At 46.8% G+C, this 15,735-nt stretch overlaps 1 protein-coding gene across 1 annotated transcript in view; it reads right to left on the bottom strand.

Moving 5' to 3' along the window:
• Positions 1 to 1,465: 1,465 nt before the first annotated feature.
• LOC146197337 (uncharacterized) overlaps positions 1,466 to 15,735 on the bottom strand; it is a 24,553-nt gene continuing 10,283 nt past the window's right edge. Inside the window, exons 6-7 of the mRNA XM_084596467.1 lie at positions 14,406 to 14,431; positions 1,466 to 3,339 (exon numbers count right to left, since the gene is read on the bottom strand). Of these exons, the coding sequence (XP_084452593.1) occupies positions 14,409 to 14,431 (23 nt within the window). The 3' untranslated portion in view covers positions 1,466 to 3,339; positions 14,406 to 14,408. The remainder of the gene's footprint in view (positions 3,340 to 14,405; positions 14,432 to 15,735) is intronic.

The following is a 15,735-nucleotide window of genomic DNA, read 5'->3' as shown; positions in this document are numbered from 1 at the left end:
TGGCGATTTGCACTGGAAAAAGGCGTCCTCTCCACGCCCGCAGATTAGAGGCTAGCAGGTAGCCTTTCCTTGGTGCGGCCTCTTCCGCCAGATAGACGGCGCGTGGTTGCATCGCAGAGTGTGCGCCTAGCAGCAGGATATCCCAGGCTTCTCTGCTTGTTATATTTTGTCGTATCCCTGGGGATTGTGGGCACTCCCAAATTATGAGGTCGAGGGTGTCTTTCCCCACAGTGTTTGCACTGATCATTGTCCCTAAGGTCTGGTAGCGCGTGAAACTCTGACTGGGTTCATGAAGGTAGGCGGGGGTACCAGTCTACGTAACAATTTGTAATGGTCGATGATTTCCCCGCAATTTTGCAGACGTTCGTCGTATGCCCAGTTCGTGGGGCGCTCGACCGCTCCCCGGAAGTAGAGAGCTCGGGCTAGCTCGTGGGCCGCCTCGTTAACAGAGACGATAGCGTGCGCGGGTGACTGAATTTTCATATTCAGCGTTCATTGGGTGAAGATTTTGGCTGCCTCCGGTGATATCCTCTCCTTTCCAAAATTTTGGATGGCAGTTTTGCTGTCGCTAGTTATGAACTTAGCTTCCGCTCCTACGCAAACTAGCGCTATCGAAGCTTCCTCCGCAGTCTGTTGCGGCCTCTGATGGCTGTCGCGGATACCGGCGCCGATCGGCCATCGACTACCGAAGCTACCGCCACACCTGTTCTGTCATTCGCCGCATCGACTAGACTACTTCCTTCGCTTTCAAGTTTTCGAAGCGTCATTAATTTCAAGGCACGACATACTACACCACTGATGACGTCCTTTATTTCAAGATACGACATGCTACACCCCTAATGACGTCATCTTTTATTTCAAGCTACGACACACTACACTAATAATGACGTCAGAATTTATTTCAAGTTACATGCTGCACAATTTATAATGTCATCATTTATTTCAAGGTACGACATACTACACCACTGATGACATCATCAAACTAAAGCGTTACGGACGGACACGATCGTGGCCGCGAGCATGATCCATAAAAGGTTTTCGCCTTAAAATATCTTGCTGCAAGGAATCATTTTGCCTGCATATAGGCGCACAGCAAAACTGCAGCGGAAAGTCAGACCACGCCGGGATGGCGAATGAGCCGGGTACTTCTACTCTGTCGGTCGAGAAGTGCGCCATGTTCAACGGGCTGATTTGTAGCGGGAGAGCAGACTTCGTAAACATGAACACGTTGCCTGTGTATATATCCTGAAGCGTAGCCAAGTCGATAAATAGAGCAAAAAAAAAAATTTTAGCGACCAACAATTAAACCAAATTAAACCGTACTTTCGCATGTTTAACTCAATTTAACATTATTTGAAATCCTGCTAAAGTTTTTACATTGACAACTGTATGTCTAAACATGGCACCTGATACAGGACATTGATTGCCTTGTCTGACTTGTCATGAATGATTACTTGTGGAGTGGATGATGCCAGTATGGATGATGCCATTTATATCGATGGGCGTGTGGTATGGTCAAGTGCATGGCAGCTGCAATGCTTGCTCATGACAAGCAGGCCGTGACTCATCGCGACTAATTCATTTGAACAGAACTCATATACCACAGTAATCTAATATGACGTCATGTCTCGCGTTAGTTTTGTTTTTATTGTGGCGTCTGGAGGTTTTCATTTGCAGAGAGACGGACACGGTATTCCGGCACGCCTGCGAAAATGAAATATGAAAGATTGCCTTAGAAGAAAGTAAATAGCACCGGCAGCAAATCAGAGCACTGGAGTGCATAGCAGCATGGCTGCACAAAGTGAAATTTGAATTAGACATCATAAGTCATTGTAAAACAAACGACATGTTTGATGCTCTGCGTATTGCCTGTATCCCGAGCAGATGAGGTCAATGAACATGCCCTGCTTTTTGCCGTTTACAGATGCGACGCTGGAATGCCGAGAGAGGAGGCTGCTTTGGGTTGTAGTCTTCAGGATGCACTACCGCACTACCGCGAGTAGAACTTGTGGTTGGTTGGCAACCGCTCCTGCCGATGCAAGCAAGTGGTTCTTTCCCGGTGGAGGAGTTTAGGTTGTCGCTGTCGGACTGCAGCCCCGACGCAGACTGATGGCACAGTGTCGTCTGTTCGCAGACGAAAAATTGTTGCGAAACTGTCAGGGACGCGTCACCTGCCCCTCACATGCGATCGTTTTCGAAGTTTGCGAAATTGTATTGAAATGGCGTTTCTGGCCGTCGTTATCAGCCGCCTTCCTTGTGGGCCAGTACCAGGACGCTTTTGGGGGCCCGTTAGTTATTCAATAAAGATTCTAATGAAATAGTGGTCTTGCTGTTACTTGACTCTCGTAAATGGTTTTGTCAGCTGCTTTCTGCTTGGTCTGACATGGCGAAGTATCCTGAACGTAAAAGGCGCGTGGCTGCTTAATGACGTAATCTTCGAGTCCAATAATTTTATCGCGTTGCATGTTGAGGAGGGCGAAGCTCCGGATCGTCCGTAACGTATTCATACATTTATCTTAGTTTCTCCAGAAAATTTTTGGAATACCATTACTGGAGTGCATTTTCTGCACCGCATCGATAGAGTTTAAGGAAAACGCTCACTTAGATAAAAGCAGTTGATTTGTGTTTGTTTAGCTACATGTGATTTGACCGAAAGGTGCATTTTGGCATAGGCTACTGCTTTGACAGAATATATTAGCCTAGGGCACTTCTCTGAACTCGAATAGCCTTTTTAATTACTTTCATAGCTTCGCATTTGCGAACGAAATGTAGCGAAGCAACAACAGCGCTAAGATTGTCTACCGCCTACTCTCCGCTGAAGTAAAGGATGTTCAATGCGGAAACGAAAGTGCCGAGGTAAGGCGTACTGAAGAGCGGCGTCATTAGGAATAGGCCGAATACAAGCGCTAATTACGGGGGAATTCGCGAAAGCTTCCAGGGCACGCAACGACAATGGTTGCCGCAACCTTGCGTGCAGGAAACGGTGCTCTAGGAAATAAGAAACGCAGCCAGAGACATCAGAGCACTCTGCCGAGTTAGCGATGCTTTGCCGCGGGCAGAAGCCTCGGGGGAGTAGTCGTCGCTGCCACCGTCTCTCGACTGGTGTCAGGGAGGGATGGCAAAGAGTGCTGCATCCCTTCCTGGTGCACCTAATGGGAAGTGAAGACACGCTCCACTGGACTGCGCAATCCACATGCACGCGGCATTCTAACGACAGCTTTTTGCCGTTACGGTGATCAGGGAAGGCCAAAGCCCGAAAGAAGGTCGAGCTTGTGCTGGACACGACGAAAGAGAGGCCATCTGGACACCGCTGGCAGATGTTTATGACAGAGGATGGCACTGTAAAAGAGAAATAACTGCCTTAAGAAAAAGGGAAGATTCCTTGGCTGAATGCTCAACGCTAACCTAAACCAGCAAAGCTAATCAAAGAGTGCAGTTAGGCGGTTTGTCGTAGACGAGAAGCACATTTGGAACAATTTTCAGTGAAAAGACAAATAGGACATGAATTCTTATACGTGTTTCTTGCGCAAAACTTTTGTGAGTTGTGGCAGGTAACTAAACATTTAGAAAAATACAGCCACCGCTCGTGTTTGTTTTCAGAAACGCCACTCCGATGGATAATCCTGCAAGTTGTAGGCGTGGTTCGGGCTCCCCTATTGGGCTTGGAATGAGGCACCAGTTTTTCGAACTTTATCAGATTTTTTTTTTTAACATAAAAACGTACCTTTGGGACTATATCTGTTTTCTTTGTTCTAAAGAACGTAATTTATAAAATCACATAGTGGTACACATATATTCCACTATGCGTGGATAAGCAAAAGCGAAATAGAAAATTGAACACAAGTAATTAGAGCTCATTAGTGCAAAAAGGAAGGATGGATAACTATAGCTGCATCTTAGAAGGACACCGCAGTGTTGTAGAATGAACGGGTGAAGTGTTAGAACAAAATTGGGGCTATACTCCTCCAGCGCCATGATTTCTTCATATGAAAATATTTTTCACCTAATAATATATTCAGGCATTAATACAGACAACTTCATAAAACGGCGGGCTATATGTGCTGCACTATCCACTGATTCACAAAGTAATATCTACTGCGTCCTTTACATGATTACATGGCCGACATTTGGGCCACAAAACATGTGAAATTCACCTGAAATAAAGAAATCACCGGTACAGATGCGTCACACGCCCTGATAAAGCTGCGGCTTGTTTTGCACAGTTATGTATATAGCATGTCAAGAGAAGAAATTTCATTGCTAGCTTTTTTATGTGAGAGAACCGACAGTAAATGTATGCAGTATGTGCTCTTACACATACGCAGGTGCCATTGAGGTGCTACTGGAATCCATGTGTACTCTATTATTTCCAACATATGGCTGTGCTCTAAAACGGGTTTCGGCATAAAGGGCGCGGTAATTTTTCGTTACACAAAACTGCGCTGTTTGTGAAAAATATCAGAGCTACAGTGACACTTGAGAAGCCATACCGAGCAATCCCTGCTGCAAACGGGGCCCGGCAGGAATGTTAGTATGGAAATTTAACCATAGAATACGTGCGAAACGTTGGTAAAACTTTCCCTTTGTGTAGGAACGAAATAAAGGGCAGTCGGTTTTAGTTTATCGCTGAAACTAACGACCGATGATAGCTATAGAATGTAGTCAAGCAGTAAAGCAGTAAAACAGTGAAGTGCGCTAAGTAGTAAAGGAAATACTATTCAGGGAAAAAAACGGTAGAACCTTTTTGTTACTCAGGTAAGACTAACTCGTCAGATCGTTGTAGCTGCTCATTATAGAATAACTCGGGTGTGCAGTGGCGATGCAGTTGGTTCGTTATTTGACACATATGACATCACAAAAAGCAACCGGCACTACCTTCACCATGTAATTAATACTGTGTGATTTCAAGAACCATAAGCTGAGCAATGTTATGCTAGCTAGTTAAACATGCTGCTCGACAAATGAATATAAGATACTAGAGCTTGCTTCACTAGACCAGCTGCAGAGTGATCCCATGCTTTTCCTTGCCTCACCTTCTCTTTAACTATTCCGTCTTTACTAGATTCTTTTTACGCAGCCATGCGCTGACCTATGTGAATGTGGACCTTTCGTTTAAATGCCGAATACCTCGCGCGCGCTCTCAGGCGGGCGCAAAAACAGGAACGCTCAAGAAAAGACACCTCGCTATCAGTAAACTATGCGGGCCGTTCAGAATCACGTTATTGCCTGGTCAGATTGTTATAAGCAGAGACGCGGTCATCTGAGGTTTTATCATTTGTTACTTGCGATAACACATCATAAGCCTGTCTAATGACGTTACAGCATGTTGGTCGCAAGCGTATTATTCGGCATCGCAATAGTTGGGATGAAAAGAAGGACGCGAATGAAAAAAAAAAAAAAGACAGAGAAGTGGCCCTGAACCCGTGTTATCAATTGTATAAACAGGCGTCTAGCAGAACCCAACCGAAGTGACCGCACCGGCTGAGAATAAACGGATAATAAGGTCTGCAGAAATTCTGCACCATAAAATCCTTCCTCTACAGCAGCCCCTCGGCAGAATTAATAAAGGCTGCTCGGCAAGCCTGCTGAACAAAGGACCACAGTAGAGGTTTCCCCTTTTTCTATCGCAACAAAACTAAAATCCCTGTTCGCTATGTTGATGCACACAAAATATCTACTATTTCCCAAGGTAGCAACCAGGAGAGTCCAATTAGGGCTTATGTGCAAGGGGCCCTAAACCGCACACATATGTACCAAGCTTGCTATGACAGCGTATACAACAGCAAAAGGTGAAGGGAAACTAAGAAAAGAACGCTTCAGAAAATACGCTGAATGAAACGTTTGCAAAGCGTATTTTTTTTGTACGTTTCCCTACGCCGTAGTCAAGTATAACATGTCCGAAACGGTTCATGAAATAAAACATAGGCAGGTGAAGGGGATCTGAGAGCACACGATTAATGCTGCATCAGAATAGGGATTCCGAATTGTCACTTTTTGGCCAGAATCGCGGGGAGAATTATCTTAAGCGAAGAAGAGGGAAGTGGCGCAAGTTCGCTTCATTTCTCTGCATTTGTGAGCATAGTCTTCAGTCACATTGATCCGGGCTCAGTCGGTCATGGCGCTATTCGTTAACTAGATGTTGCGTTTCACTTATTTATTTTTATTAAATGTTCCACTTAACTTCCGATTAGTTCATTCTAAATAATTTTTAATTAAATATGTTTATAATAAATTCAAATGCCTAACAACACATTCCGCTGAGAATAGCATACGACTACAGTGTATTGCGAAGTTTAGTCCATTCGATATCGTATTCTTTGTGAAGAACAAGCCCTATAATTGGGGCCTCCATGGGCGAAAGATTATGAACGCCGAGGAAAGTACTGTGAAGATGCACGCGTTCAAAAGTGGACAGAATCTGGAATGATATTTAACGCCTTTCGATTTTTCTTTGCCATTGATTTACTGTGTCAAATCGCTGGAATATGACGGTAAGTTTAAGCGACAAAAAAAAAAAAAAAGAAATAAACAAACTGCCTTCGCATATAGCTGATTTATGGAGTGAGGAACGAAATGGTTTCACCTGAGCCCCTACACTCCTCATCACCGCTTTCCCTCTCCTCTGTTTATTTTTCTATCACACGCCAATGCAATGAGTCAGACAGAAAATCAAGGAATGCACGCTGGAAGTTACCTAGTGTATATTGGAGTTAATATCTTCTGAGGAATTCCATATTGAATATTCGGAGGCCCTCACAAATCTAGGTGGAGCTCTTATTCCGGAGCCCCAATGGCGTCTAACGCCGCTCGCGCCCTGGCGACTAAGGCCCGCTGGGACTGTAGGTCATGGCAGCTGAGCAGCGCCGCCTCCAAGGCCTCCATAGAAGGATGGGTAACGAAGGATTGGGAACGGTGGGGATTGGATGGACAGACCCAGACTATGTGAAAAACGTCAGAGAAGGTCGCTCCACGTAGGCTGCAGCCCCTATCAAAGTCTGTATTGGAGTGCTTCAAGACTGCCGGGCACAGCATTGTGTTTGTAAAAATTTTGAGAAGGAGCATTTCGTCCGCTCTCCGGAGACCTTTACAATGTTCCGGAAAGCGGCGGTGGCCGCTGCGTTTCGATGGAGGCGAAACAAAGAGGCGTACGTGGGCTGTGCGATGTCAGCGCAAATTATTCCCAGATGGTCGAAATTACTCCGCAGTCCTCCACTACTGTTCCCCTTTCTCTTTTTCCGCTTTCATCCTTCCTCCGTTTTCTTACGGCGCGGTTAAGGTGTCCACAGAATCAAGTGTGACAGATTCTGCACCTTTCCCTTTCTGTGAACGAATTATTATTATTATTATTATTATTATTATTATTATTATTATTATTATTATTATTATTATTATTATTATTATTATTTGATGTCTGTCAAAGCCTGGTAGTAAAAGAAAAAGGCAAAGCGGCACAGGGCGAGCTTAGATCTCACACTAAACGAATAAACTGAAGTATTCACATCATTTCTCGAAGCCTACGTCCTGCGTCCTGTTCAGCTTAACGTCCCCAGCATCGACGGTTGCCAGATGGAAAAGGATTTGCGACCATATTTCAAGGCCACCTCTTTTATCCAGACAGCAAAACAGGTTCCACTACTCTGGCAACGTCGACATTGCTTGTGAAAGTTGTTTAGAAGGCTCGACATGAAAAACTGAATTGTGTTACACACTGAAACACGCACTTTTCGGGCCAAACGTTTGCCGTAATTTTGTCCCCATGCGCCATTTGCGCTGCTTCGAGTGGAGGGTGAGGATGTATTCTCAAGGATGTATTCTCAAGGTGAAGATTATAACTCACGCCTGCAAGGAGTACGCAGTCACTGCGTACATAGCGCCAGCATCGGACGCTGTCCGAGGCGTCATTACGAATGCCTTTTGGAACGAAACAGACCAAGAAATCGTTCAAGATCTCCAAAGACGAAACCCAGATGCGGACATTGTAGCCGCTCGTCGTATGGGACGCACTAAGTCTATTCTAGTGACTTTCGCACAAGGCCCACTTCCCCGGAAACTAATTTACTTTGGCGGTGTACACCTGTGTACACCATACCGCTCAAGGCCAGAGGGCTGCACCAACTGCCGGCAACCGGGTCATCGCTACGATGTTTGCCCGCATCCGAAGCAATCAAAATGCCCAAGATGTGGCGTCGACCATGGAGCGGACCATGAGGGACTCTGCATCCCCCAGTGTATACTGTGCGGTGGTGAACACTTAACGGGAACAGGATGGTGCAAGGCGAAGCAACGCGTGACACGGCTCCGGCACAGAGATTCCGTTGGACAGCCTCGCCTCAGCGGAAGCGCTTCCAGAGAACGCTCTTCACGACCGACGCGCCAAGACGACACAACTGACGAGAAGCGCATGGGAATCACGTGGGCAGAAAGGGTCGCCCGCACTCCAGACAGTCAGGCGGAGGAGATGGCCCGGCTCAGGGAGGAGGTAAGACGCCTACAGCAACACCTCTCCCACACATCCTCGACCCTATCTCCTTCATTGCACCCAGATACCAACTCAAATGTTCCTCCTCCCACCACCCCCCTAACCACCCAAACTCCATCCCCTCCTGCTACCCCCCCGCCAAAAAAGAAACGCATAGAGTCAAACAGCGACACCGATCCTCTAGCTGAACTAGAAGCCCGCTTAGAGGCGAAATTTCAAGCAAAATTCGAACTCTTCCAGCAAAAAATGGAAGAACGATTCCAAACCCTAACGGCCCAGCTAGAGGCGCGGCTAAACACATTCTGTGACCATGTAACTGGTAAAGTAGAAACGATGGTAGAGGGGGCAATTACCCGCATAATGAGCGTAGTTGACGCCAGATTGGCTACACTCCCCATCCAACCATCCCCCACTTCTCTCTTCCCAAGCCATCCCTCTATCCAACCACCAATACCCCCCTCCGTAGCACCCCAAGTGCAGCATGATGGCAGCTCATCCTCACTCCCTCTCCAACCATCCCCCACTTCTCTCTTCCCAAGCCATCCCTCTATCCACCCACCAAGCTATCCCTCTATCCAACCACCAATACCCCCCTCCGTAGCACCCCTAGTGCAGCATGATGGCAGCTAATCCTCCAATTTTTAAGGGCAACAACAACCCACTAATAATCTGGCATTGGAACTGCCGGAGCATTAAGCGAAAGCGGGATCCTCTAGTGCAACTCATTACTAGCAACTCGTCACCCCCAGACCTTATACTTCTACAAGAAACTCGTATAGCACTCAACATACCAGGATATACAGCATACCATGCACCTAGCGTGGACAAGCCCGTGGTTACAACCTACATCAGACGCGCACTTAGACACACAATACACGACTATACACACGAGGTAGCACACATTACCGTAGAAATTATACCGAATGATGTTACTAAAGAATCATTAATAGTCTCCAATATATACAACCCTCCTAGTAGCCCCGCATCTCGTTGCGCGAATCTAATTAGGACAATAGCAAAGGAAGCCAAGAAAACACCTTTATTAATAGCGGGGGACCTAAACTGCGCACACGCTGATTGGGGATACAGCCGTACAAACAGCAGAGGAGAGGTTCTGTCCAATCAGATACAGCAGTCACAGCTATCCGTACATAATGATTTTGAAATGCCCACCAGACAGGGTACTGTTGGTATTATGGATACCAGCCCAGATCTCACGCTCGGCAGACACATCCCGCACCTGAAATGGGAACGAACCGGACACACATTGGGCAGCGATCATTATATCATCGCCCTAACCCTTGAGGGACCACAGTGCACGCCAAAGACATATAAGCATCGTTTGGTGAACTGGGAAAATTTTCGAAAACAACGACAAAACACCCCTGCTGAAGACAACATAGAATTAAGGCAATGGGTGCGACAACTACTTCAGGACCAGGAAAATAATACGCAGATCATTGATACAAACGAAGATGTGCCAACGTTAGATGCCGCATTTACTTGAGGCCCACCGTAGTTTAAATAAACGGTATGCCACACAGAAGCACAACCGCAAACTTAAGCAGAAGATTAATGATCTGGCCACCAAAATTGAAGCCTATGGAGCGCAATTGTTTCAGCAGAATTGGACACAAATATGTGAAGGGCTAAAAGGAAATCTCACCACAAAGCGTGCATGGCACCTACTTCGGCACCTTCTGGACCCAACCCAGAGCAAGACATATACACGAAACATAATAGCTAGACTAACCCATCAACACAGGGATGACACAGATGCCCTACTAGCTACTCTAAAGCATATGCACACCACCCCGGGTCAACCACAATCCCTTCCCTCCTATGCAGGAGGACCAAATGATATATTAGATGCTGCAATAACGACATCAGAAATAAGGGCAGCACTTCACAAGCTCAAGAACACAACGCCAGGCGAAGATCAGGTTTCAAATGCGGCGCTAAGAAATCTAGATGATAAATCATTGGAGCAACTAACGGACCTCTATAACAAACACTGGGAAGAAGGGACACTCCCAGCAGAATGGACACACGGGAAAGTAATTCTCATACCAAAACCCAATAAGCCAATTTCCCCAGCGAATATGCGCCCGATATCGCTCACCTCAAACTTAGGAAAACTCTTTGAACAGGTTATACTAGCTCGGCTAACTGCATACATGGATGACACGGACCAATACCCGCACTCAATGGTCGGTTTTAGGCCCCGTCTATCTACGCAGGACGCTATGCTGCAGCTAACGTCAGCAGTGCTTGACCCACATATACCAACGCATACAAAGGCGATACTAGCAATAGATCTCAAAAAAGCATTTGATAATGTACAACACACAGCAATCCTACAGGCACTCACGAACATTCAAACTGGTACTAGGGTTTACAACTACATAAGAGCCTTCATTCAGCACAGGACAGCCACACTTCACATCGACAATCTCCACACCTCACCGTACACGCTTGCCAACGTGGGGACGCCGCAAGGCTCCGTTCTTTCCCCGTTTCTGTTCAACATTACCCTTATCCCCTTAACCGCAGAACTACAGAAAATCCCTCACCTCGGTCACACCATATACGCCGATGACATCACACTCTGGACAACACACGGATCAGACGGTGAAATCGAAGACACGCTACAAACAGCAGCAGACACTATAGCCAAGCTTACCGCAACAATCGGATTAGAGTGCTCCCCAGAAAAATCAGAATTACTCATCATACCCCCTAAAGGACGGACCTACCAAAGCCCCATAGAAATTCGAATTCAGGGAAGACAAGTACCACAGGTTCATACCATTCGCATTCTGGGACTATACCTGCAACAGGATGGAAAGAACGTCGACACAATTAAGCGGCTCAAAAAGGCCGTTGCAAACACCACACAAATCATAAAAAGGGTGACAGGACGCGCACATGGGCTTCGAGAGGCGGACACACTTCGAGTAGTGCACGCCTATACCCTCAGCAGAATTCTTTATGCTACACCATACCTCAAACTATCATGCAGTGAGGTCCAGCAAATAGACTCGTTAATTCGGCAAGCAACAAAGGCAGCACTTAAATTACCGAAAAGCACTAGTAACGAGAGACTACTCGAACTTGGAGTCCATAATACAATACATGAACTTCGAGAGGCCCATTTACAAGCACAATACCTCAGATTAGCTGCTACAACTACCGGACGACATATACTCACTAAGCTAGGCATCACTATTCCTGCAAACAATTCATCCCTATTAACACTCCCTAGCCGAATTTACACTTCAATCTATGTCAAACCATTACCGCGGAACATGCACCCCCACTATGACCAAGGTCGCAGGAAGGCGCGCGCGGCAGCGCTCCACAAATGGTACGGGAATGAGCCCGATGCCGTTTGGGTAGATGCCGCCTGCGATGAGAGCGGAGCCACTGCAGTTGTCTACAACCCCCACATTTCCCCCTTAACTATTGAGCTTTCTTCAGGCACGACCCCTGAAGAAGCGGAGGAGACCGCTATAGCTATTGCTCTGGCATACACCGATGCCAGTTACATACTCAGTGATTCAAAAACTGCCATTCTAAATTATGCCAGGGGCCGGGTTCATCCTCCGGCGCACCGCTTGCTGCACATGCCCACCTCCCACCTCCCCCGACGGATTGAGCTTATCTGGGTGCCTGCGCACTCGGGAAATCCCGGCAACGAGGCTGCCGACTCCTTAGCCCGAGGGTCTAGAAACCGGGCACAGGCGGACCTCATGGGGGATTTCTCGAAGGATCGTATGCACTCGTTTGCTGAGTTCACCGCAAACTCCCGCGCTGAGCGCCTCATCTATCCGTCACCCCACCCATCCCTCACTATCAGAGAGCAGTCAATCTGGCGTCGTCTGCAGACACGAACTCTACCTACACCAGCTCTACTTTCGAAATTTCAGCCTGTATCCCCCATATGCACTTTGTGCTCCCACCCCAAGGCCACTCTTACCCACATTCTTTTATCCTGCCCTGCGTCTCCTCCCCCCGCCGGGCCGGTGCCTCTCCGAACCTGGGAGGACTGGGAGACCTCACTGCGATCAGCGGACCCGGCCAGGCAGAAGATCGTCGTCAGCCGGGCCGCATACGTCATGGATAAACATAATATGAACGTTTAGATCGTGAGTGGGGTCGTGCGGAGACCCAGGAGGCCTGCGTGCCTCGAATTCTGCAAATAAAGTTTTTTCCTCCTCCTCCTCCTCCTTCTCGGAGGAAACGTTGATGGGCGTTCATGAATCCTAATCAGCCCTGGAGTGGAGGCGCGTTTGTGAATATGGGCGTAACTAACTGATGAAATCATATTTAGGCATAGTTTACAAGATAAAATTCATTTAGCTAAAATAGATATTCCAGGTATGCCTTAGATTATTCTCGCCTGCTTCCCTGCCCCCTCGTAAAATGGTTCACCTATATGTGCGCTGTACGCAATCAATTGCTTTGTCGCATATTTATGTTATGCTCCTCCCGCCTTTAATTATTATTTTTATCATACCACCCTTCTTTTCCCCACTTAATGCTATGACAACTATGAATAGCATTTGTATTATGCCATCTGATCAGTGCATGTTAAAGAACCCCAGGTGGTCGAAATTTCCGGAGCGCTCCACTAAGGCGTCTCTCATAGCCTGAATTGGTGGCGCGCTACATCGAGGCACCCTAGAATTGGTTTGGGACGTTACACCTCATAAACCGAATATTCTTGTTTTAGTTCTTATACGTATCTTTTATACTTGCTTTTTAGAGTATTAGATGCCGTTATTTCAGGGGTGATTTTTCAGTCTTCGTCTGCTTTGGTAATTTTATTATCATGCTGAAATTCTTACCATGACCTCGTCTCTAGAGCCATGTTGATTGTTGGCCTTCCACTATGTTATGCTCCTCCCGCCTTTAATTTTTATTTTTGCCGAGTTATCAGTATATAGTCCTCGAACAACAGAAACCTGTTTCACGTATGTGCATGCCTGCATGTGTAAATATAAAAATTTAACAGCTTATCGCCCAACGTAACACACGCTCCGTGGTGGAGGGATTCAGAATAATACTGGCCTCCTGGAGTTCTTTAACGTGCGCCGACATTGGACAAAACACATGCGTTTTTTTTTGACGTTTACTTGTATCAAAACTCGGCTACCACTTTGATGGGGCTGGGACAGATAGGGCACCGGCGCTTGCGGCGAGGGCTAGCCTGCCACCAAATTTGTTATCTGTTGTAGGCCGTCATTGCACCCACCACTGTTTCGGTGGTGGACGACGGCTGTTGTTGCGGCGCGCGTCCTTCTCTCCCTCTTCCTTTTCTTTATTCTCTATTTTCTCTTCTGTCTGCACGAGGCAGCGGAGGTGCCTCAGCTACAGAGCCAGTAGCAGGCCCGTGCATCCTACAGCCACAACAACAACAACCGCTTTCGAGATCGAACTCGAGATCTTCAGCACAGAAATCGTATGACATGTCCCTTATATCACTGCGGCGGATATGTAATGTGTGCGTTTGTTCGCACCGACGATTCAGGTCACAATCCTGCGAGCAGTGTAGGAGTAGTGGTTGGCGTGCCCGACCAGGGTTAAGAAGGGTAGTGAGTTGGTACAATTTGTTTTTCTTTTGCCTTTTCGGAAATGTAGCGGTGTTATGCTATAGGCCTGAACGATGTGTTCAGCCAACAATGTGTTCAGCCCACATGCAACAGTGATGGAGCCAAAAACAACGAAAATAAAGGTTCATGTTATAAGCCGTAGCACACTATCGGTCCCTGTTCTGATGGTAATGCCTTAATTCATATCGCTCCGGGTCCTAAGAGCGTCCCTGTGATCAGCTGGCTGCAAATCTCTCAGTTCGCTGCTTAGAGTGGTAGGCATGCAACTTTCAAGGTGATTCTGAGTGCACGTGTGTGCTCCAGTCGCTCACCTGTCACGAAGAGAGGCCCATGGCTCCTGAAACAAAGAAAGCGAGGATTATTAGGTTTTATATAAGGTTTTTCGTGAACGTCTGCAAAAATAAGAAAAAAAAAACACAACAAAATCATGCCCAAAATTCACATGTGTTGGTGCAGCAATCAATATTTTGGTATCATTGTTGTATTACCCGTCTTATTTTTCTCTGTATTACAATACTGAAATGCTGTTGCTTCACCAAGTTATACTATACAAAAATTTGTTCTTACAAATAGCCTGTTGCCACTTTTATTTCTAGGCGTAAGGTACCTTACTACAAAGCATGTTTTCATGACAGAAGTAGGTCGTTGTATTTTGGAGCGAAATCTCCACTTCACAATCAAAACTTCAAAAGCTATTTATGAAGCCTTTAACCTGTGAAGAAAGAATCAGCAGACTCACTTCGGACTATCTACGTGCGTGAATGCGAAGACTTGTTCGATCAATGCGCTGCAGCGATGCCTGCTCCCCACGATTCCTCCTGTTATGCAAGCTACCACGTGACCGGTACAGCGATGCCCAGTGGGCTCTTTTTGTTTCACTGGCAGCGCCCACTCCATTCACCCCCTCCCCTAGTTGCACCTTTTTGCTCTTCGTCCTGTGACAACGCTGTCTTCAATAGGTCACGTGGCGTGTGAGGTGATTAAGCCATAACAAATAGAGGTACATATCTGTCATCGGTTCAAGTCCCTGTTGCAATGTAGCCTCTCGTGTGACAAGCAGAATGCTAAATGGCAAAGAAGAAGGCCCGACCTCATCCGGAATGCTGTACGGAGGACCACTACGTCCCGATATGGATACGAGAAAAAAAGAAAAAGAAATCTAGAGTCACATTGCGATCTGTTAGTGATACCACATGAGCAAATGGCGCGCGCGTATGAGGTAGCAGGATAGGGGGGGGGGGAGAGGAGGCAAGGAGACAGGTATATGTTTCTTCTGTGGTGCATGCCATCGTCTCACTCCGCCACTTTAGTGCCTAAACAACGTCAGTCGCTATATATGTTGGTACCATCGACTGTTGACAGGACTGCAGACGGATTCTAAGGGCGTAATGAGGCTAGTAAGGGTTTAGGTTTAATAAAATCAACGCAGCCGCAATTAGGAGTAAATCTCGTGCCACCTCGAACAGATCAGCTTCGCTGGCCACTGCGTTATCACTGAGCTTGCTCAAAACTCTTCTCTGGCGTTATGCATTGCATGTCGCCTTCAGCAACTTCCTCTCGTGAGTGGACGAAACAGGACACGTCGCTATCGCACTGCCCCCTAATGGTGACAGCCTGGCGTCGTAGAAAATACTCCACGTA

This window comes from Amblyomma maculatum, chromosome 3, assembly GCF_055883805.1.
Source record: "Amblyomma maculatum isolate TAMU_Amacu chromosome 3, ASM5588380v1, whole genome shotgun sequence".
Taxonomy (NCBI): domain Eukaryota; kingdom Metazoa; phylum Arthropoda; class Arachnida; order Ixodida; family Ixodidae; genus Amblyomma; species Amblyomma maculatum.
Note: the sequence above shows the minus strand (reverse complement) of the source record. Positions and strands in the feature narration are given on the sequence as shown.